This window comes from Ambystoma mexicanum, chromosome 3p (genome assembly GCF_040938575.1).
Source record: "Ambystoma mexicanum isolate Mex_15411 chromosome 3p, UKY_AmexF1_1, whole genome shotgun sequence".
Classification (NCBI taxonomy): Eukaryota; Metazoa; Chordata; class Amphibia; order Caudata; family Ambystomatidae; genus Ambystoma; species Ambystoma mexicanum.
The window spans coordinates 153,606,599-153,631,268 of NC_090925.1; the positions used below are offsets into that span (position 1 = coordinate 153,606,599).

General features: G+C 45.1%; 1 protein-coding gene across 1 annotated transcript in view; it reads left to right on the forward strand.

Moving 5' to 3' along the window:
- The window catches only part of LOC138579506 (natural killer cells antigen CD94-like), a 299,761-nt gene that overhangs the window by 93,308 nt on the left and 181,783 nt on the right, over positions 1 to 24,670 (forward strand). The window contains exon 3 of the mRNA XM_069649828.1: positions 5,406 to 5,492. Coding sequence (XP_069505929.1) covers positions 5,406 to 5,492 — 87 coding nt within the window. The remainder of the gene's footprint in view (positions 1 to 5,405; positions 5,493 to 24,670) is intronic.

Here is a 24,670-nt window from a genome sequence, read left to right on the forward strand (position 1 = left end):
GATGTGGGGTTCCATAGTCTCTGGTCATGCACTAAGTGAGGAAAATCCCTTAAAGTCTCCTTTCCCTCTTCATCCTTACTAGAATCAGAATAATAAGCAAGCAGCATGTCAAGAGCTGCATCAGCAGGTCATACCCAGGGCTTGTGGTCAAGCACATGTGGACACTTTTTAACATTAGCATCCATGCCGTGGGTTTACTCGCTGTAGTATAGATGAAGGACACGGGTCAGAAGCCATATCACAAAAGGAACATATTCCACAGCATAGACACGGATCTCTGTTATCAGCCTCAAAGAATGTAAAGGCTCTCAAGCATGGATATAGAATACAGATCGGAAGCAAAACGAAAGATGCACATGCCATAACATATGCAGCAGACACAGATTACCTGCTACCAGGGCAGTGTGTATATCCGGAACTTGTCCGAGATACGCAGAGGACTATGGCTTTCAAGTGGCATTGCTGGTAGTGAGCAAAGACGCAAATGACTTTGTGATGTGCGATAGATCAATGCTGGAGATCAATGATTTCATCTTAATCCTCTCCAACATTAAGGGAAGTGTTACAAGCATCAGAACACTACTTAGAGTAAGCCTAAAAAATCTCATCTGAGCTTTTCTATTGCATTATCTTTTAAAGCTCTACGCAACAGACAGACTTGTGAATTGATCATGTGCCGAAAAACATGCCATATTATAAAAAAAACAAAGCTGTTTTGTGTAAAATAAGCAGACTTTAAAAACAAGCCCTGCCACAGACATGCTCCATTTGGTTTGATATTTTCTGTCTAGGACCACTTCCAGTTAGTGGCCTACAAGAGAGGAAAAAGCAGTTAGTTGCTTAAGCATTTTCACCAGAAGGTGAGAGGGCAAATATTTTGACAGAATACAGCACAGTACTACCCCGTGCGATAACATGATTTGGCGGGATCACTGTGACGTCTGGTGGTTAATGCAACTTGAGACTCAACACTTTGACCCTGCAGTCTTAAAGATGGCCGCATAAGCACCTCTTCAGACTAGCAATGTAAGCTCTTCACTGGGGGTTATTACTCAGCTTTTACACCCCTTATCAGGAGAAACAGACTGTAAAAGTGCACCATACTAACACTATGTTCGTTTTTGTAGCTAGCAGGAACTGCTGCAGTTAAGCCGTTTTGCAGCACAATAAGTGTTAGACGCGCCAGCGTGCATATACATGCAGGCTTATGACGCCAAACATAGGAAAGGCAGAGTCAGCTTTACTAGATATTAGGACTGTGATCTGGGGTATGTGGAGAGATCTCTGACACGAGTGCTTGACACAGTGAGATAATAGTGGAGCTCACATTTATCAATATGAATTTTAATTTTGTTTATTGCACGTGATCAATATATTGCCCACAAAATTTGAATATACTACAAGGGTTATACCATAATGAACATACACACTCTATGTACTTCAGTGAACACAGGAAGCATCACAGGGTTAATTGATTTGAATGGCATGTACTTGTCAACAGCTGCCAGGCAGCAGGTGTTTAGCCTCACCAGATTAGTTTTCTAAGCGTTTTTATTTAAAATAAATTACGAAGACATCTTTGCATAAGGCCCTTTTTCCCTCCCATAGAGACATCGGAACCGCTTCCACCTGTCGCCTTCTTGCAAGACAACAATCTATGTAAAGCCATTCCATTTTCAGAATGCTCGAACTGTGTCAAAGGAATATAGTGATGCACCCAGATGCTGCACCGACTCTTCTGCAAGGGCATGCTCTCTGAAAATGATGAACATTAGAAAAATGCTGTTGAAAGCACTCAAACATACTGACCCTGTGCTTGTTTAAGGAAGTATCCAGAGAAGGGTCAGAGGTTATCTTCAACCCAACCCCGGCGTCCTAAGCTTGCAGCATCCTGTGCTTTCCTTTTGCAACAGTAGACACATGTTTTCATTAGCAGCATTCCGACGCAAAGAGTTAGCACTATGCGACACAGGCCCTTTGTTGAGCGTGTATGTCTTTAATAAACCAACCAGTAGGCGGTGAAGGTGCTGATTCAATGCTGCCACAGGGGGCATACCTACCAACTGCGGGAATGATGAGAGCGCGACTGGGCACTCCTTCGTGGGACAGGATATCATTGACAGCTGTAATAAGGGTGTATAATGAACACGTACTGCTCAAGAAGTCCAGGGACAAGGTTGTAATAGGGGTGCTCAAGAGGGGCATGAGGGGGCTTCGGCAGTGAGGGGTATGAGAACGAGATAACTAGGATAACCTATTGCAAGGGAAAACTACCTATCCACCATCATGAGGTGATGGTCACAGTTAAGTAAATCATGTGGAATTAACACGGACAGGCCATGCATGGTGGGCAAACATGCATATTGCATGGGCACTCTGCGGTAACGGGGTGTGGGATGATTGATGCCAGATAACTGTTCCCAGCAGACAGTAGTCGTTGGGAACAGGAACCAGCAATACATACAAGCTCAGCGAGCAAGGCTCTTGGGCGCTCACTGGGACAAGGGAAAATTAGATTCATAAAAACATGTTCAGGGATGCACAGCCACAGTGTAGTCAGCGGTTTCAAATTTTACTAATGGCAGATATTGGTCTCAGAAGAAGGATGTGGGACGAGAAGTTGATACGGGAAGGAGCCATTCGAATTGTGAGTTTTGATGTCCCTGAAAGGTAACAAGGATATTGTGCTCTTGCTGATGTCCGCGAGGTGCCTCATTGGTCGGATGCCATGTGAATATCTCCCTTCCACAAGCTTAGGATGTCTCGTGTTTTTCTCAGCACGATTGTAGCACAAATAAAGAAAAAAGTAATTGTCAGGATGGAGTGGAAGGAAATGTTGCGCCACAGGGGAGTTGATGGACAGAGGGGTCAAGAGTGTTTACTCCTATCATTGTTGATTAACATATGACTAGCTGTAGGGGACTGACACAGTCCTGCCAATCAGCCTCGTAGGATGTCTACTTTTTTGCAACATTAATCACAACTGTTTCCCATCGTGCAAATAAACTCTAACTGTATATAATATTTCACCGCAGTGGCTGTGTTGTCAGCTCCTATCAACCAGTTCTGTTCCACTGCGCTGTTTGATTTGTGGTTACCCAGCTGTAATAAATAGTGTTAATGCTTGCCTGGTGAACGCTCATTTTTGGATTCTTTCTGATGCCCTATTGACTACGTGCTCGTGGAGGCATGGCACCAGTCAGTCATATCTCTGGGTTCCAGTCGATCCTAGTTGACCTCCAATTGCTCAGTATGTGGCTCCTGACACCATCACCTTCTCCGTTGGTTCTGTGATCACCAGGATGATGAACAGGTCAAAAGGTAGTATTAATATTAAAGGAAAAGACCTGCTACAACGGATTAGAGCTAGGGGATAAGGTAAAAGATGTTGGCCCTCATTACGACCCTGGCGGATTTTTTCCGCCATCGGCGGACTTTTCCGCCATGGCGCAAAGTCCCTTTACGCCATGGCGGATGGCGGACTTACCGCCCCATTCCGAGGTCGGCGGGGCGGTAAGTCCCCATTGACCCATTTACCCTTCCCCATTCCCATTTCGGCCCCATAGGGCTCAATGGGAGTGGGGAAGGTGTTAATTACGCCACCGTACACTACGGTGGCGTAATTAACACCGAGGTCCCATAGCGCCATGGATTTTTACGCCCGCAAAAAGCGGGCGGAAAAATGACCATGGCGCTATGGGAACTCGTAGTTGGCGGTAAGGGGTCGGCGCAGCTAACGCTGGCGCAAACCCCTTAGCGCCAGGGTCCTAATGAGGGCCGTTGTCAGTTAAGGTAATGTATGAAAACAAATCGGTATCAAAGAAAACACATAAAAGGGGTTTGGAAAAAAGCAAGAAAAGGTGGGTGCATGGATGAAGAAGGAGAGGTGAGAGGCAACCTGATGCTTAAACAAATGGATGACAGGAGATTGAACAGGAGACATGAAACCAAAAAAACATGAAGAAAATATGCTAATATTAACACAAAATCAATGCAGGAATGGCTCTAATAGGGGGCTACATATTTTAATGGGTACAGAGTATGCTCTTGAACCAGTAAGCACATCATTTAAAATGACATTATGCCTGGGCACCACATCACCTCCACTTTAGAATATGCCAAGTCAGCTCATCATTGACTGTTTGCAGCAAATTATCTTAGCACTTCATAGCACTTCATTGCAGTTTAAGTTATTCCCTATTGGCACATTTATTTATTTGCATTTTTAAAGCGCTCACACCGCTCAGGGGCATCGAGGTGCTGTTTCAGCAATATGTCTTAGTTACGTATTTATAACGCACTTAATACCCAGAGGTTTCTAAGCGCGGACCCGGGTATCAAAACTGTTTTGCTTCGTGTTGTCTTGTTTCCAAGGCGAGCACATTGCCGTTGAGCTATCCTCCCGGGACATCATGCCCAGCTTCCAATAAGCACACTTAGCATATATTTTCTTATTAACATTATGCCCATTTTGCACATAAATGATAGTTTCCATTATGCTGGATATCACATCTTGGTCGTTTTCCATTGTATTCAGCATTGATTGGGTGGGGGTGTCTGTGTGGATTGTATTAATTATGAAGAATGTTAAGAAGTTATCTGAGAAGGATGTGAATTTGAGGGGTTAGTGTCTTTGTTTGGCCATTCAAAAAGAGTGTTTTGAAGGTAGTCCATGTTATCTTATTTTGAAAGGATGAGCTGGGCGCCTGCCTTGGGGTTAATGTCAATGTTTTGTCATATCTAGTGGTCTTTTTCATTCATTGAGTGGAGTGCGGAAGGTGGAGCAGTGCCTCCTTCATGATTTAAGCAGCAGTTTTGCTTGGGAGGTTTCAGTTCTAGAGGAAAACGTTGTTGCCATTTGGATGGTTATGGTGGTGACCAGGTTTAGTGGTCAGTAGAAGAGGGTGAAGGCAAAGCATTGTGGGAAAAGGAGGAAGCATCAGAAGGGTACTGGTGGCGGCTACTATGATTCTAATTTAGGGACAGGATATCATGTGGGTGATGGCGATTATTCCACCGGTCCTTAGAATTCAGTCCCTGAGTTTCATGGTGTAGCTTTTGGTGCTGAGGCTGTACAGGATTTTGGTGGAGGCGGGTGACAGCAAGGTTTCAGTGATGAAGTGTGCATGTAGCTTGCTGGTGAAATTGCTGAGCAGGTGTTGAGGAGCATCAGCTTCCGTGTTAAGATAGGGGCTGTACAGAGCAGGTATTTGTTCTATGCCCTATCAAAACTAGGTTTAGTGAAATATAATGAAATACTAAAATGAACATAAAATTAATTCCCAGAAGTAATAAAAGAAATTGACATTTAGAGCATGAAAATAAACTATTATCATTATCATGATTCGGTGGAATAATGATGAGCAATTGTTCATTTAGATCTAATCATTTCTTTGTATTTTCAGCTGCTCCTATTTTCAATTCTCTTTCTGCTGTACTGTCAGCAGTTGTGGTGGTTCTGCTGTTTGCGGTAATAGCCCTGATGATTCTGGGTAAGTGGTTGCATGTACATTGGTACAACACATCAGCAATGTGTGAAGTATGAAGGAATAACATTTGACTACAGAATTACAGAATGCAAAGAATTGCCAAACCAATGTTTTTGTGATTTGAAAAGTATAAAGCAATAACAGGAATTTTGTTTTGTTATCCAAGATGGTAGAAGGAAATGCTTAGAAATAGACATCCTTATCTTTTAACAAGCATTGGCAGCGCCCACAGTTTAGGTTTTTGTTTAGGTATAGGATAGGCATTTGGTAGGCACTGATGTAAAGATACTACCAGGGGATAAAACCGCAACAGCTGGAAACTTGAGTTATTATCTGGGTATATGATACCGTGAGGAAGTACCTCAGAAATGTGTATCTAATACCTCAAACCAATTCTATTATCTTCATTATTGATTGCTTTTAATGGGACTTTAGTGCATGAAAGAAATATAAATCAAGTGGCTGAAGGCACACTTGGTTAAGCCATTTTATATTACACCAGTAGCCATGTATAGCTCTGACTAAGCCTTTCATTCTCAGCAGACAGATTAGAAAAAACACTGTGAACGTTTTATATCACGCCTGAGGGTGTGTTTTTGGGAGGAGGGGCAGGAAGTGGGTGAACTGGTCTTTGGGATCTGCAGTAAATAGTCAAACAACACCCACACGCTGTGTGTCCCTCCTCACATGTCATCTCCCTCCTACCTGCACTGCAATGCAATAGTTTTGGCTTATAGGTGGCGCTTAGGGGCCCCCTAATAGCCCAAACTAAAAAGCAGCTGTATATGTACATCTATTACATTACCATGAGCCATGTGCACCTAGCAAGGGATGGACAAGAACGCCTTGTACTCCCAACACAGCACACAAGGATGAGTTAAGTTTGTCTCAGCAACAACAGTAAGACTTTAAAGTTATTAAAGTGGTATGTCTCTCTGGGCAATCTGGGGTCCAGGAAAGGATTCTGTGGTGAGAGATGTGAAACAATATAGATCTAGATGGGCATAGGCTACAGGAGAAACAAACTGGCGTGGAACCACTGAAATTGCAAAAGACAACTGATTTCTGGAACTATCCCAAAATGTACTGGGTTAACAAGTTGTACATCTTCAATGCCAGCATCACAACAATAGCTTCCTTCTTGTCGAGCTAGAAGCACAGAATTGGAAAGTTACATCAGAAAAAAAAACTTCCGGATCATTGGAAAAGATACCGTGAGGAAGTACCCAGCGACTCTTCTTGTAGTGTAGATGGTAACTAACAGCGCCATGGGGCCAAGATCAGGAGTCTGATGTTGGACCCAGGACTGGGATGCTGCAGATTCACCGGCTGCCCACCTTTCCCTATAGGCGGATGACTGGTGACCACCATCCCATCCCCAATACCACTGTGGCCCTTTAAAAAGCCAAGCAATGAGGATGTCATTGATGCGGTACACAAATTATTAACAGAACCAAAAGGGAGATGGAGAGAACTCCTCTTTAACAAATATGCATGAGAAATGACAAAGAATTATCCCTCTTACTGGAGAAAGCTTTGTGTGGCTGGACAGGGATCATTTGCACACGCGCATCAATCAGAGAGAGTGGGATTACAAGATGGCGTCTGTGGTTAATGAAGACGTGGTTCAGCCGATACAAGTCACCTGAAGGTCATTAGCTGCAACCGGTGAAACACAGTGAGAATCGGAACTACACCCACCACATTTGAGAAACTATAAACACACCCAACTGTTGGCCCTTTACCGAAAAGCTTAGCCTTGGGGAAGGAGGAGGCAGACTGGAGGATATACATTATAAACTTGGAGACTTATGTCTTAGATTTACTTCTAGATCTAAAGCTTTTGAGAAATGGTCGAACTATTAGATACATGCAGATAAATCAGTAGGACTCCACAAAACACAGGAGCAGACACAGAACATAAAGGTTATTCCCTTTAAAATTTCTCCCACGAACATGTAATATCTTGGGGTCTGCCTTCACGTTGACCTGATGTCTTTAAATCATATTCAATCTTGCCATTATGGGAAGAATCAAGCATTTAAGATTTATATAGATGGGAATCTTAGAAGCTCTCGTGGATGATGCTCGCCTATCGGCGGGAAACGGTTTATGGTCTTTCCATCGATGGAAATGCATCTAAAGACAAATGCATGTAAAAGTACATTTCCATCGAAACTTGTCCATCGGATATAGGGATGGACAAGTTACAATGGATGTGTTCTTTTAAATGTAAAAGAATAGCATTTCAATGCTTTTATTTCCCACGTTAAAACGTTACATGGAGCTGTACAGTGCTAACATTACGGCACTGGCCAGCTCCTTGTAAGGTTTTAATGTTTATTGTATATTGGGGGGTCCGCTCCCAGCCACCCCCCAAATCCCACGCACACCCCCACTTTTACCCTAATCCTAACCCAACCCTAACTGTAACCCTAACCCTAGCCCTAACCCTAACCCAACCCTAGCCCTAACCCTTGCCCTAACCCTAACCCTAATTGTAACACTTGCCCTAACCCTAATTGTAACCCTTGCCCTAACGCCAACCCTAATTCTAAACCTTGCCCTAATTCTAACCATAACACTAATTCTAACCCTTGCCCAAACCCCAACCCTAATTCTAACCCTTGCCCTAACCCTAAAATCCATCGAAATCCATCGAATTTTATTCAATGAAAATGTATTTCGTTGGAAAGTATTTTTGATGAATACAATTCGATGGAAAGGACTTAGATGAATTGGATTTAGATGTAAAGTCTAGATACAGCAAGAAACATCAGTATTCTACAGTGTATCCTTTTCCTGTTATCCTTTTGAGTACCTAGGTTTTCGTTTTATGAATTTAGGAAGACATTGAAGCATTTTTTATGAAATCACAGACGGCAGATGTTCTCCTATGAGAATCTCACTTTACCTCGTTTGCATGTAGGGGGACAGGAAGAGTTTGTAAGCAGTTATCTAATTTAATGTAATGCTTTCCATTAAACAATGTGAATTTGGCTTTACATGCTTTACACTGAGATATAATGCACTTACTATTAAACATAACAATCCCATAGCATTTCTTCACAAAACAAAATGAGCTAATGAAAAGGAGTTTCTATATTTCTGCTGTCTTGTTACATGGAGAATATAGTAAAGACCACTCATATTTTACTTTTCAGCAAAGAAATTGTGGATAGAATATACATTTTCAATCACATGGAGGTTAAGTATATTCATAAACAGAACAATGTATTATTTAAATGATATTAGAAAGAAAGACAAGGTAAACAGTGTATTTCTGTTACATGGGACACAAAATATGCCAAGTAGCTGTAATGTAATGGGAACCTAAAGCAGTGAACTGTATGTTTATTGTGAGGAGCCAGGAATGAGACATGGACAGACTAGTGGTTACAGACTTTTATTAAAAGATTAAGGGTTGGAAAATGCCTCACTGTCCCTATTTCTAAGAGGTGTTTCCCTTCCTCAACCAGAACTAAGGGTCTGTCCAATATCAGGATGTCCCAAGCAAAACTGCACTGTGTCCGAAATCCTATGCTTGCCCTCACATTCTAAAGTAACTCGAATGTGCAAAGGGGTGAGGTCTCTAGTATGGAAAGGTGCCCAAATGTTCAAGTTCAAAAGAAATGTAAATGTACTCCAACGCAAAGGTTCCCAATGGATAAGGTTCACAGTTCCAGGGGATGGCTCGCTTCCCCAGGTTGCTGTTAAAGATTTCTCAAGACTCCATAAGGCAGAACACATCCTTGAAGATTTCTTGGTTAATACCAAAACAATTTGTTCTCCAAAACAATTTTAAATATAAGTTCCAACTATACAGGGTACCTGGTATACTCCCTGCCAGGTTCCTTTTCACTTCCTTCATTGTCTTGTGTTTTCCATGGCATATTCCTGTGCCGTGACTTCTTTGGGTGATCTATTTTCTACAGTTGCCAACTTTAGCTATGGCCTGGTATACCCTCCTGCCAGTGTTTTTAACATGCTTCACTTTACAAACACTTGCCGACTTGTGCTTGCCTGGTATAATCTCCTGCCAGGGCTTTCAACGTGGTAAACTTTACACAAACTTGCAAACTTTTACTTTCCTGGTACACTCTCCTGCCATGCCTTTCAATGTGGTACACATTACACACACTTGCAGATTGTGCTTGCGTGGTATACTCTCCTGCCAGGGCTGTGAGTGTCCTGGACACTGGCATGTGTGCAAAACACAACAAAATTCCCAATTCTGAATTTCCATGGTCCTATTTTTTTAGGTTTGGCTTTAAGGCCACCCTGTAAACACATTGATGAATTCATGGTCAGTCAGTAGTGAAAACTTCAAATTATAGAAGCCTTGAACAAACTCTGACCCCCGAACTGGCAGAGCAATAAGGCCTGATGTAAAATGTATGACTGCTTCACTAAAAACCGCCTTTAAAAATGTTTTATGCTGATACCATGACACTAGCAACATGTAATTTAGGCAGGGTTGTGCAGTAATATGCTGCAATGCATTAGAATATAAAATTCCTAGCAATGTCACAAGTCCATAGTGGGAATTATAGGGGAAATACATATTTTAGTTCAATTTACATTTGACATTCCTAGGCAGAGGGATTTACTAATGTTGGGTGTCCTGACCCACGTTTGACCTATAATGCTGCAACATTTTGTGCTGTGGGCTTAGAAAATCCAAGATGGCCAAGAAGCCCACATGTACGCCAGAATAGGAAAACTGTGCAGTACTGGCATGGAAAACATCATGATGGCCAGAACTTCCCAGAAAATGCACAGGGAAATGCATGAAGAATAGGCTGCCACCCATTTTTGCATAGGTTTTGAGCACAGGAGGGCACTGCCTAAAACCACCATTGGGCTACCCACACAGTAGCCTGAAACCATTGGGAATGGCAATGCTGATTGCCAAAAGCAACCTAGAACTGTGGGGAATTCATTTTCTTAAATCCCAAAAATGGTTGCATTACCAGTACTCACCACTATCAGAAAGCCGGCGTTTTAAAACCACCAGACTTTTGTGTAAAACTGAACAAATGAAACAAAACCAGACCAAGGAAAGACTTGCTAAGAGGTGGATACAATGTAAAACTATACTCTGAAATGACTTGAAGGAAGTAATTATTTAATGTGTATGTAAAAATCGTAAGTGATTTAAACTGGGGGACAAAAAGTGACATTTTAGCTGAAACCTGGCTTAATGAAACTGAATTCTGCCTGACATCTACCCCCACAGGAGTTAAAACCTGCTCAGCCACTCTTCCCCTTGCCAAAAGGAGTTATCACCTCTCTGATTAGATTAGGGGTGGAGCAGCTACAGGGAGTTGAACAAAGGCCTGTCCTGGGCCCAGGCAGATGGTTTATTAGGGTGGTCGTAAATGGCTTCCTTTTGAACAAAGCCCTTCCTTGACTCAGGCAGATGGTTTATAGGGGAGGTTGTAAAGTGGCTTCCTCTTGGCAGAACGGGGAGGGGCAGCCCCTCTGAGGACAGGCTGAGCTTAAAGAAAGTGGATAGACTGGTTTCTCCACCATGTGACCTGGGAAGACACACCCCTGTTGGCCAGAATATGATTTTAAGAAAGATGTATAACTCATGGTGCGGACTTGTCAAAATTAGCTAAATGATACCATAATTCTTGTGATTTTTTTGCCCACATTTTAAGAGGTTTTAGGACCTGGTGGTATGATCTGGGGGGTTGCTAGCGGAAAATAGGGTTACACTCCAAATGTCTGCATGTTAAAAATCTGACACTTCATCAATTAATGTCCACACTCCTTGCGCACATGTGTGTAAATTTGGGTAAATGTCCGATATTGCAAAACCAGTTAAAAAGTGCAAAATGTTGCCATTTCTGAATGCAAGCCCCCAGGAAGAGCAGAGTTTGAACAGAGTATACCTCATGTGATATGTGATGGGTGCATGTAATTTTAAACAACTGTGTATCTGTGCAATATGTTTTTGAATCAAATATAGATTTGTGGGCAAACTGACCAGGGGAGGATCCTCTGACCCATAAAACCTACAGCATCATTCTGACTCACATTTCCTTCCCCCAATCATGGGAGAGGGGAGAATTGGGCCAATGACAAGTAGAGAGGGATAGGCTTTGCTAGGCCCAGACACACACCCATTTTCAAAACACATAAAAAGAGACTGCTGGGACAGGTAGGGACATTCAAATCCAGTTGCTGCAACGCGCTCTGCCGGACCACACAACATCCAGAAGATACCAGATCCAACACTTAGACTTTAAAACTCCAAAGAACTTGATTCAGAACTCAAAGCAAGGGCCTAAACCCACAAACTGAGAACTCTTCTCAGCAGGCCTCAGCATCCAGCAAACCTAACAGCGGTAGCAGCATCCAGGAGCCGTGCAGATCAGCCCTGTTTCCAGAGAAAGCTGTGCAGAAAGATCCAGGAGCTGTGCACAGACGCTGTACCCAGAGATCCAGGAGCCAGGCCAGGAGCAGTGTCAGACCAGACCAGCAGAGCAGAGACCAGACGCTGTGCGCAGAGACCGTCCGGGGCGAAACCAGAACCAAAGCCATCTTGACCCGATCCCTGAGACCTAGACCTTCCAAATACATTGTGAGTTCAGCTAGGACGGTGTGAAACAAAATCTCTTAGTTTCCAGTGATATAATTCAATCTATTTAATCTAAGTAGAACTGCCTCCTAACTGTCACTTGTCAATTCTGCAGCCGCATAGCTGTCACCTGTCATTTTTAAAAGCTGTCACCTGTCAATTTGAGTTACTTTAAATTCGTAAAACGACCTTTACAAAATCGTTCATATCTTTGGAACCATTTTGGGCTAGTAACTTTCCTCTGAAAGCTTAGAATCTTAGCTTTTCAACGAACCTAGAACCGACTTGCTACTCCTTATACTTTTGCCGTAATCGCGATTCACGCATTCGCGAATTTTGCCGCGATTCGCGATTTGGTTAAAAATCCAGCCACGTGTGAAAACAGCAGCTTCCTTGCTTTCCTTTGCCAAAAAATTCGTTTAACCTGCTAGTTACTCCTAGAGCATTGCTAAAGTGAGCCTGCTCTCATCCCTAGTATCTCTCACTCACCCTGAACCTCCTGAAGGGAATTAAAAGCATTTTCAGCATATTTCTCACTTCATTGCCACCACATTCAAAGCACTTGGGCCTGTGTTTTAAAACTCATACTCGTTTTCTCTAAGCTTGCTGGGGGGGAATTGAACTGAATTCTATTTGATTGCATTCCTAAGAACTGTGTGCTCTCATCTTCATCTCCTTACATTGCATAAAGGTGGGGGGGGGGTGAATTGTCCAAGAAAGTGATTACATTGTCTTTTGCTGAAATCCTATCAAGTTATTTTCTGTACTGCATTTTCATTCCACATTGCATCTATTTGAAACCATAAAAGTATTGTTACTATCTTATCCATCCTATACCCACTCATCATTGATTATAAAGAAGTGTGCTAGTGCTAGACTATCCATTATTGATTACTGCTCAGATTAAGTGTGCTATTCAATTATTAATTCATTATAAAAGTGTGATATATATATATACATATATATATATATATATATATATATATTGTTTAATTCTTTTTCAAATAAACCTTTTAAACTTGCAAAACAGGTCAGGGGGATTCTAAGAGAGGGGTGCTATATAGGGGTAGTCATCCAGAACTCATGAACTGGACATAAAGATATATTAATAAGGGTTTCCATTCAGTATCCCAGACTAGGCATTGACTTAGCTGTAGTGTTGAATTGAATCCTCCTACAAAGTGGGGGCTCGAGCCGGACGTCTGGGTTAGATCTATCACTTGTGCAGCTTAATACAGTGTGCTAACTGACAGGATACATACATCCGGTTGGATCACCACGCTCTATTACGCTGTAAAGCACTCTTCAAAGGGACACTCTAAGGAAAAGGTCTGTTTTGCAAAAATAAAATACTAATTTCTGTAAGTCAGGACAGAGGTCAATCTCTAGAATGACGACCTTGGTAGACATGAAAATAGCGAGGGAGCACCTCTTACATAAGCTATTTGTGAGAGGTGAGTGGACTCACCAGGACCAAACGGTCTGGTTGCAGGCCATCGCTCAACAGGTCACTGAAACAGGGTCAGACATATGGAGAGATCAGGGTCCATTACATGTGGCCCTGAGTGAACTATATATGGCTCCTAAAGCCAAAGATGAACACAATAAGATTGCCAGGATAGCGGCATACCTGTACCTATATATGGGAGACTTGCAGGATAAATGTACTGAAAGCCAAGATCTGGCGAATAAGCGACAGATGGCGTTAGAGAAGGTCCAATCTGACCTGGTCTCTTCTGAGCAGAGGCTGCAGGGGAGCCAGGAGTCAGAAAATGATAGTAGGCAGTATATCATTAAAATAAAAGAGGACATGGATAGACTGCAACAGGAGAAGGCTGATCAGGATACCAGATTTCTGGCCTTGCAGAAGGAGTACCAAGAAGGGTTGGACTCCCTTCTGCAGAGCCAGAAAAAGCAGGAGCAACAACTGGACTTCAACAGGGCATGCACAGAACAGGTAGCCACCCTGCAAATTCGATTAGACAGAGAGAAAGAGGAAAGCAATACATTGATTCTGAAAGACCTTGATACCCAGGCAGAGTTTGATCAGGAGCACCAGAAAGCTGGTGCCTTCCAAAGGCAAAGGGACACCTTAGGCCAGGAAGTCTGCCACTTAAAAAGGAAAATGGAAGAAAATCACCTGGACCTCCAGGGACTGGGTGACCTCCAAAAAGAACACCAGAACTTGTTAGTGCACACCAGGAGGGTGGAGGATGCTCTGGCAAGAAAGGAGCAGGCCGACAGGGACACAGCACAGGAGGTAACCCTCCTGCAGCAGAGACTGGCCCAGTACTCCAGGACCAATCAGGAGGCACAGAGAGAAAATGAGGCTCTCTGTCAGCACAATGATAGGCTCCAGCAACAGGTAGCGATGCAGGAGAGACTGATAGAGTCGAGTAAGGCCTTAACTGAGGAACTGAAAGCACAGGCTCTTGCATTGCAACAGGGAGCAAGCAGGGGCGGATAGAGACCAGGTTCGCTGGGAGAGGGAGACTCCTGAGCATAACCTCAGGAGCCCTAGTACCAGAGGCCTTCGTATCTCTCAGTCCCTGGACTCTGCCACCCCCATGTGCCCTCGCGCACATGAGCCCAGGGCCATGGGGTTGGCAGATTACTATCCAACCAGAAGTATGGGGCTCATAGGCCAGTACCTCCCAGGAATGGAGGGGCGGGCATCCGGGTATGGGCACCCAAGCACGGTGCAATTTAGTGGGGAACCCCAGGAGAGTAGGCCCATTAAGGGCATCCTGAAAACTTCTGCCCATTTAGGTCGGTGGGGAGGGGGTACCCAGGAAATCCTGGCAGCAAGGAGGAATCTGAAGACTCCTCTGAACGGCGCAGGACACAGGAGACCAGGTCCCCACATTCTGCCAGCCATTCCCAGGCTCGCAGAATCCGGGAAAACCTGGAAGAGCAGACAGGAACCTCTGGGAGCAGTGCCTCTGAGTCAGAGGATGAATGGACCAGGGTTACCCGAACCAAAAAGGCCAATAAGGCAAAAAGGGCCTTGCTTAAGGACCCATTGAAGCAAATAAAGGCAATAAGGAGTGTCATCACGCCTTATCATAAGAACGCCAAGTATTCCGTTTGGGAACACTTGGAGCTCTATGAGCAAATGATGGAGACTTTCCATTTGAAGGACAGCAGTAGTTGCATCCAGTACGTTCAATGGACATTCTCCCCAGAATACTCCAGTTTCTTTGCGGGGCTGGAGGACCAAAATCATTTAAGATGGTCCACCTATAAGGCAGCCATCTTGAAACATTTTTCTGTTCACAGAAATCCTCAAGAGGCTCACAAGGCAGCCTACAATTTGCAATGTGGGGAGGATCAGGCCCCACAAGAGTTTGTGCAAGAATTAAAGCGTGCTTTTGCACAGACCACCAGAAGGGTGCGCACAGACAGCAAAGAGTTTGTCAATACATTTTTCCATGCTCTCCCTAAATATATAATGACCCAGCTCGTGAGAGATTTTCATGAGAAAAGATCTTTAGACTGGGACATTGAACAGGCTACCCGGATCTATGAGGTGCAGAAGCCTATCGAAAATAAAAATAACGCGCTGAAAAACCCCAAAACCAAAAGAACCCATGCTGCTGCCAAGGTGGCAGAGGTAAAGGTTGCCCCCGTTTTGGATTTGGAGATGGGGGCCTCAAAACCTGCCTGCACCAAATAATTCACAGCCCAGAAGGCCCTCGGGCCAGTCACCGACAGGGAGTCGAGGAGGTAGTCCCGCAAATGGGGTCCCCCGCTCCCCTGACTATGTAAGTCCCCGCTACAAGGGAAACCGACCAATCCTGGGCTATGTGTGGACTCCTCCAGCCCAAGGGGGGGGATCCGGCCAAGCACCTAACCCAGGGAACTTCCCTCCCAACTTCCCACAGGAGGGCAGAAATTCTCCAAATCCTGGGCAGAACTTTTTCCCCAGGTATCCACCCAATTTCCAGCCCCAAAATCATCCATCCTTCTTTCCCCAATTCCCTGAGCCCAGACAACCTAATCCGGGAGAGGGGAGGCCAAGGGTGGAGGGGTACCAAAATCTTCCCAACCACGGCTACTACCAGAGAAGGGATAGCTACCCTTCCCGGGATCAGCCAAGGGGAGAAAATAGAGCCCCGTATCAGCCTGAGCGGGTTTCACAACTTGAGCGCCAGGTCCAAAATATGGCACGAGATCTGAGTCACATACTGAGGGCTCAACAGAACCCTCAGATGAGCATGCCACCGCCGAATGCCCCAAACTCTGGACCTGGTGCTCCAGAGCAATGACGGGGGCAGCACCCCGATAACACACCGGTTCCCAGGGAGGAGGCACAAGGGGAAGGGGGGTGTAAAGCCTTGGAGGAAGCTTTGTTCCCAACTTGTAAACAGCCCCTGGAAAACCAGGAACCGGAAACAAAATCTCCTACCCCTGAAAGCCTGCCTCCCAAGGAGCAGAGGGGGGGGTAGGAGAAACAAAGGACCCAAACAGACCCACTTTGTGGAGGAGGTACAGATCTTCCAATTTGAGGGAGAGGGATCCTCAGAAGATCCTGGGAAAAGGATCTTCTCCTTCAGAGATGGGGGAACTCCTCCCAAAGAAAAATGGGTCCCAAGGGATTCCAATCCAGACTGGGGAGATATGGAGACTGAGCTACCGCCGCCCATCATCTCATCCCAGAACCCACAATACCAAAATCCCCTGGTTCAAACTCATCCTGGTGACTGCCTCCAAAAAGGGCGGGGTGGCCCAGAACCGGAACCAGGGGAACCCACAATGGCTCTGATCTCCAGTTGCCAACTTTTTCTTTCAGATTCCCAAGACTCTCCACAGAATTCTGCCCAAATCTCTTCTCTAGCAATGTCCAAAACCAGAAAGTTAGCCCACCAGTTGTCCAAAAATGTGCTTTATCTGTGCCCCCTTTAGGAGAAGGAGGGAAGATACTATGCCTCGGTACAAGTACAGGGGAAGGGTACAATTTTGGCACTGGTGGACACTGGATCCCAAGCTACCCTTCTGTTAAAAGGGCCTTTGAGGAACTAAATGCAGGAAGGGGCGAGAATTACCAAATTCCTCTCACCTCTCTTCCTGGACAACTGCAGAACTTTGACGGGAAGGAAATTCCCGTTGAGGGGACTGCAGACTTGGACATTAAAATTGGGCGACACAAGGTGAAACATCCGGTCATAGTAGTGACTCCAGAGGGCACCTCTTGTTTACTAGGGAATGACCTCCTGAGAAGGTTGTCACCCCTAATAGATTGTGTAAACAAGGTCCTCTGGACCCAGACTAGCCGACCAATAAAATTAAAACAGAGTGTCAACCATGTTAGTTTAAACGGCACCTGCCACATGGTTGAACAAAAATCTGACCAAGAAGAATTTCACTTCCAGAACAACCAAACTCCAGACGTGACAGTAATAGCAGTAGGACAACAGTCTGGTGATGGGGGGTACTCTCTATCTCTTCCAGTTTAAGGTGGTATTCCACACTGGAAGGAAACACTCTGAAATTCTTCACCAATCCACAATCAGAAACTCCCACTCCTAAGTCCAGAAAAATGTGAAATCAGCTCAGAGCCTGGCTGATATTCAGCAAATTGGAGAGCAGTTGTTCATCCCTGTTCAGTTAAATGATGGGAAGGACTCTGTTCTCGCTCGAGTGTGTGTGAACAACGGTAAGAGCTTCATCAGCGAAGCCATGTTCCGCCAACTCCCAAAAGATCCAGCCATTCCCACATTCAAACTGATAGACAAATGGGAAATGGACCTGGAAGCACCTAATTCCAAACATCTCCTGCCAAGCAGGTATATGCTCAAAATCTCCATTGGCAACAAGAGCATAGTCCATAATTGTTGGGTCGTGCGAGACGTCACTGCCGCCTTTTACTTAGGCAGTGACATTCTCAATCGCTTCGCCATTAGTTTGGACCTAATAAACTTCAAAGCTTGGTCCCGATTAGCGGATAATCCCATGGGCTTTGATGATCCAGAAAAAGCATTTAGGTCAGCTCAATTGCTACCTTATACAGTTGAAATTCAGATTAAAGAGGAAATCACCATCCCAGAAAGGACCCGACAATTCTCCCTGGAAGTGAAAGTTAAAAGAGGACAACATTTGAAAAACCCTGATGCTTACATACATCTAAACGCTTCTCTCCAACAGCAAGGGTTAGGGGTAAACCCAACACCATTAGTCAACATAGAACATGACACCATTCCAAAACATTGATGACCGACATTTCTCCTTTGATTTAGGAAATGAACTGTTAGGACCAATCCCCAAGGACTGTTTTAACACTGACAGTGAGGCCAATACAACACCAGACAGGATTTATACCCGGCATGGGAGGAACTTCCTGGTGTACACTTCCTGCCCCTATGGTAAGGAAGATGTGACTTGTGACTTCAGGAGGGATGAGGTGATTTTCCAGGTCCATGAGGGTTGCCTTTCCCACCTGAGGCCTCCAGTCCAAATCAGTACTCTGACCAGGGACTTCTCCACCCAGCTGGAGGAGGCCGCTGAGATAGCCAAACCAGAAGTCTTTCCAGGCTTCAGGCAAATGGTGGAAGAGAGAGTCAACCTAGCTGATGCCTGTGTGACTCTGGAACAAAAGAAAAAGTCGAAACAAGTTTTCTTGGATTTCCAAGATCTCTTTGCGGTAGACTCATATGACTGTGGCCGCACCGACATCCACACAACAACAATCCCCACGGACCCTGGAATGACTCCAGTGTTTGTGAAGCAATATCATTTGCCTCTCGCATCCATGGAGTCCCTTACTGAAATAATTAAGAACCTTGAGTCCCGGGGAATAATCCGTCCAATACACAGCACCTTCAATAACCCGGTGCTGGGAATATTGAAGCCAAACAGCCAGTAGAGACTCTGCGCCAACCTCAGGGAGCTCAACAAACGGGTCCATACTTCCCGATGGCCTCTGCCCTACATTGACCAAGGGCTGGCCCAGATTCAGGGGTCACAGGTATTCACAGCAATAGACCTGACCAAAGGATACTGGACTGTGCCTGTCAGTAGGGAGGACCAATACAAACTGGCTTTTACCTTTGGGGGCCAGCAGTACACATGGACCCGGACTCCCTTCGGATACCTCAACTCCGGCAATGAATTCAACATTTTCCTACATTAGGCCATGCCCGACCTGGGTGCGAGGGGTAACCTGGCTTATGTAGATGATGTCCTCATCAAAAAATCATCTGTGGAGGAACACATAGCGGAGATCCGTTATGTTCTGACACAGTTGAGGGCCGCCGGAGCAAAACTTTCCTTTCAGAAAGCACAGTGGTGTAGAACCCGTGTTAATTTCTTGGGGCATGAGATTACTCCTCAGGGTCTCTGTCCCCAGGAAAAGAAAGTGGAAGCACTCCAGAAACTGAAGGATCCCACAACTCTGCGGGAACTAAGGAGTCTCCTTGGGCTGACTAATTACAGCAGAAAGTTCATTGAGGGCTACGCAGAGATCACCAGACCCCTGATTCATCTTTTGAAGGGGGGGTCAAGTGGGAATGGGGTCCAGAACAATCTGAGGCAGTAAGACAGCTCAAAAGAAGCCTCTCACAAGCGCCGTGCCTAGTTTACCCTGTCAGAAACAAGGAGTTCTTCCTGGAGACAGGGTTCTCTAATACATGCTTGACTGCAGTATTATACCAAAAGCATGACAAGGTCAATAAAGTAATCTCCTATGCGAGCAAAACTTTATCCTCTGTGGAGGAAAAATTAAACGATTGTGAGAAGGCACTCCTGGCAACGGTGTGGGCATTGAAGAATTACTGCCCGTTCATCCATGGGGAACACATCATAGTGGAGACTCCACACCAGCCTCTGCAATATCTCCAAATTGACAGTATCCGGGCCGGGAATGTGAGTAATTCCCGAATTACTTCCTGGATTCTGTCAATGCAAGGCTTTCCTGTGGAGGTCAGATATGGCCAAAACAAGAAGAGTCCCCTCGCGCAAGGTCTGGCTGACTTGCATGATTGTGCCAGAGAAAACTGTCTCGAGAACGAAAGTCTAAAAATCAAGGACAACATGGAGGCATACCTTAATTCCCCACACAAAGTCTTTGAAGAAGACAAGTGTGAGGGAATGCCCACTGTCTATGTGGATGGATGCTCTTACCATGTTGACAACCACGGGGAGAAAGAACTGGTGGCTGGCGTAGGGAATGCATGGGTGACGGAGTTCCCAGAACCCTCCGCTGGATACAAAATTGGTCCCCGAATAAGTCAGGTGGCAGAATTGATGGCGGTGCATCAGGCCATCCTCACTGCTGTCCAACATCAACTCCACGAACTGGTCATAATCACCGATTCGGATTATGTACGGAACGGGTTCGTGGAGCACCTGGTTAATTGGAAAACCAGAGGCATGTTATGTGCTAATAACAAACCCTTGAAACATGGGAAGTTAATCCAAAACATTGATGATCTGGTCACATCGAATGGGATGACCATTTACTGGAAAAAGATCAAGGGTCATTCCAAAGTAGAGGGACCAGACAAAACTGGAAATGACTTAGCTGATCAGCTGGCCAAAACCGGGGCCATCCAAGGGGATCTAATCGAAATAGAGTTCCTGTTGGGGGAAATCCAGGTCACTGCTATCACTAGGTCCCAGACAAATGCTCACAATGATCTTTCAACTGCACAATGGAGTAAGGAGACCCCTGATGCTGATTTAATTACAGCTCAGAAGGGGGATCCAATTATTGGTAAGTTTTACCAACACCTTGAGGACCCTGAGAACTTTCCCCTGACGGATACCGATTACATTGGGAAAGAGGACCTAAGAGTGTTGATGAAATGTCCAAAAATGTTCCGAATCCAAGACGGTTTGCTGGTAAGGAAATCCAAAGCTGGCCACGATCTGTGGGTGGTTCCTACCTCATTCCGAAGCCTGATGTTAAGTCACGCCCATGATGCGGCCACCGCCGGTCATAGGGGGTTTCACACAACACTGGAAATCTTAAGAGAGGTTGCATACTGGCCACACATGGGGCAGGACCTCGACCAATACTTGAAGGGGTGTCTTGTGTGTGCACAATTTCAGCCATCATCTCTCACACACCAGGCACCTCTCCAAAAGAGGGGAATGACACTGCCATGGTCAGATTTGCAAATCGACTTTGTAGGCCCTGTGATTCGCTCGTCTAGAGGAAACAAGTACATGTTGACCGTTACATGCTTGTATACCAAGTGGGTGGAATGTCTCCCAGCCCCAAACTGCAAGGCAGAAACTGCAGCTGCCCTGATGATTAACCACATCTTTTCCCGTTTTGGTCTACCTCAAAGGATTGAGTCAGACAGGGGTAGCCACTTCACCAGTGAAGTAATGACAAAGATGTGGGAGATACTGGGGGTCAAGAGGAAGTTACATATTGCTTACCGGCCAGCATCTTCTGGGGCAGTAGAGAGATATAACCGCACCATTGTGAGCATATTAAAGAAGTTTGTGGCAGATTCTGGGCCAAGTTGGGATATCCGATTACCTCTGGTCCTAATGGCCATCAGATCTACCCCTTCATCTGCAACCAAAATGTCACCATTTGAGTTTATGACTGGACGCAAGATGGTGCTTCCCCAGCATTTGCTCTACAGAACCCAAGAGCAAACGTTGATAAATGCCTCCACAACTCATGAGTATGTGGAGAATTTAAGGAAACACCTTCAACATGCTTTTGCCTATGCTCAGCGGAATCTAGAAAGATCAGCTGAGAGTATGAAGACCCACTATGACCTGAAAACTTCCAGGAAGGAATATCAGGTGGGGGACCGGGTCTATTTATACAACTTCCAAAGAAACCAGGCAAGACAGCGCAAATTCTTGCCTACATGGAAGGGACCCTTTCAGATCATAGACAAGATCTCCCCTGTGGCCTACAAGATCGCATCCCCAAAGGTGGTTTGGCAGATGGGAAGACAAGTGGGTCCACATAAACCAGTTGAAGTGTTGCCATCCCAGGCACACTTTGCAGCAACTGGAGGAGTCCTCTGTAATCCCAGAGGGTACCGCTCCAGAGTAATTCAATTCCAACCCTAAAATATCCTACATATAACCTATCAAATTCTGTGTTTCTCAAGTTTATGTGTTCCTGTCGCTTAATTTAAAAAAATGTGCATGTTCATATCTGTTGAGTTCTAACATAGATATGCCACCCCACTATATCAATGGTGGGGGAGAAATGTCCATGAATAGGTATTGCCGCTTTTCCTTTGTCGTCCTAGGAGAAAGAAAACCTGGAGACTGGCCAGGCAGGACGATCCGGAGACCGGGAGCAGAGACCCAAGGGGCCCGGGGTACCGCCCAATATTCCCATCAGGATCGGCAAGGAGAACCGATCGATCAGTACCAGATGGAGGAAAAGATGCTGAACTGTGCCATTTGCAGAACTGGAAGAAGATCATGCGGACATACAAGTGCGTGGGTCATCACCTTCTGTGCACCCGACTCCCCATTGACTCAAATTCAAAGTGCAGTTGCGTGGGGGGCTTTGTTGGGTGTCCTGACCCACGTTTGAGCTATCATGCTGCAACATTTGGTGCTGTGGGCTTAGAAAATCCAAGATGGCCAAGAAGCCCACATGTACGCCAGAATAGGAAAACTGTGCAGTACTGGCATGGAAAACATCATGATGGCCAGAACTTCCCAGAAAAGGCACAGGGAAATGCATGAGGAATAGGCTGCCACCCATTTTTGCCTAGGTTGTGAGCACAGGGGGGCACTGCCTAAAACCACCATTGGGATACCCACACAGTAGCCTGAAACCATTGGGAATGGCAATGCTGATTGCCAAAAGCAACCTAGAACTGTGGGGAATTCATTTTCTTAAATCCCAAAAATGGTTGCATTACCAGTACTCACCACTATCAGAAAGCCGGTGTTTTAAAACCACCAGACTTTTGTGTAAAACTGAACACATGAAACAAAACCAGACCAAGGAAAGACTTGCTAAGAGGTGGATACAATGTAAAACTATACTTTGAAATGACTTGAAGGAAGTAATTATTTAATGTGTATGTAAAAATCGTAAGTGATTTAAACTGGGGGACAAAAAGTGACATTTTAGCTGAAACCTGGCTTAATGAAACGGAATTCTGCCTGACATCTACCCCCACAGGAGTTAAAACCTGCTCAGCCACTCTTCCCCTTGCCAAAAGGAGTTGTCCTCTCTCTGATTAAATTAGGGGTGGAGCAGCTACAGGGAGTTGAACAAAGGCCTGTCCTGGGCCCAGGCAGATGGTTTATTAGGGTGGTCGTAAATGGCTTCCTTTTGAACAAAGCCCTTCCTTGACTCAGGCAGATGGTTTATAGGGGAGGTCGTAAAGTGGCTTCCTCTTGGCAGAAACGGGGAGGGGCAGCCCCTCTGAGGACAGGCTGAGCTTAAAGAAAGTGGATAGACTGGTTTCTCCACCATGTGACCTGGGAAGACACACCCCTGTTGGCCAGAATATGATTTTAAGAAAGATGTATAACTCATGTTGCGGACTTGTCAAAATTAGCTAAATGATACCACAATTCTTGTGATTTTTCTGCCCACATTTTAAGAGGTTTTAGGACCTGGTGGTATGATCTGGGGGGTTGCTAGCGGAAAATAGGGTTTCACTCCAAATGTCTGCATGTTAAAAATCTGACACTTCATCAATTAATGTCCACACTCCTTGCGCACATGTGTGTAAATTTGGGTAAATGTCTGATATTGCAAAACCAGTTAAAAAGTGCAAAATGTTGCCTTTTCTGAATGCAAGCCCCCAGGAAGAGCAGAGTTTGAACAGAGTATACCTCATGTGATATGTGATGGGTGCATGTAATTTTAAACAACTGTGTATCTGTGCAATATGTATTTGAATCAAATATAGATTTGTGGGCAAACTGACCAGGGGAGGATCCTCTGACCCATAAAACCTACAGCATCACTCTGACTCACATTTCCTTCCCCCAATCATGGGAGAGGGGAGAATTGGGGAAAGTAGAGAGGGGTAGGCTTTGCTAGGCCCAGGCACACACCCATTTTCAAAACACATAAAAAGAGACTGCTGGGACAGGTAGGGACATTCAAATCCAGTTGCTGCAACGCGCTCTGCCGGACCACACAACATCCAGAAGATACCAAATCCAACACTTAGACTTTAAAACTCCAAAGAACTTGATTCAGAACTCAAAGCAAGGGCCTAAACCCACAAACTGAGAACTCTTCTCAGCAGGCCTCAGCATCCAGCAAACCTAACAGCGGTAGCAGCATCCAGGAGCCTTGCAGATGAGCGCTGTGTCCAGAGAAAGCTGTGCAGAAAGATCCAGGAGCTGTGCACAGACGCTGTACCCAGAGATCCAGGAGCCGGGTCAGGAGCAGTGTCAGACCAGACCAGCAGAGCAGAGACCAGACGCTGTGCGCAGAGACCGTCCGGGGCGAAACCAGAACCGAAGCCATCTTGACCCGATCCATGAGACCTATACCTTCCAAATACATTGTGAGTACAGCTAGGACGGTGTGAAACAAAATCTCTTAGTTTCCAGTGATATAATTCAATCTGTTTAATCTAAGTAGAACTGCCTCCTAACTGTCACTTGTCAATTCTGCAGCCGCATAGCTGTCACC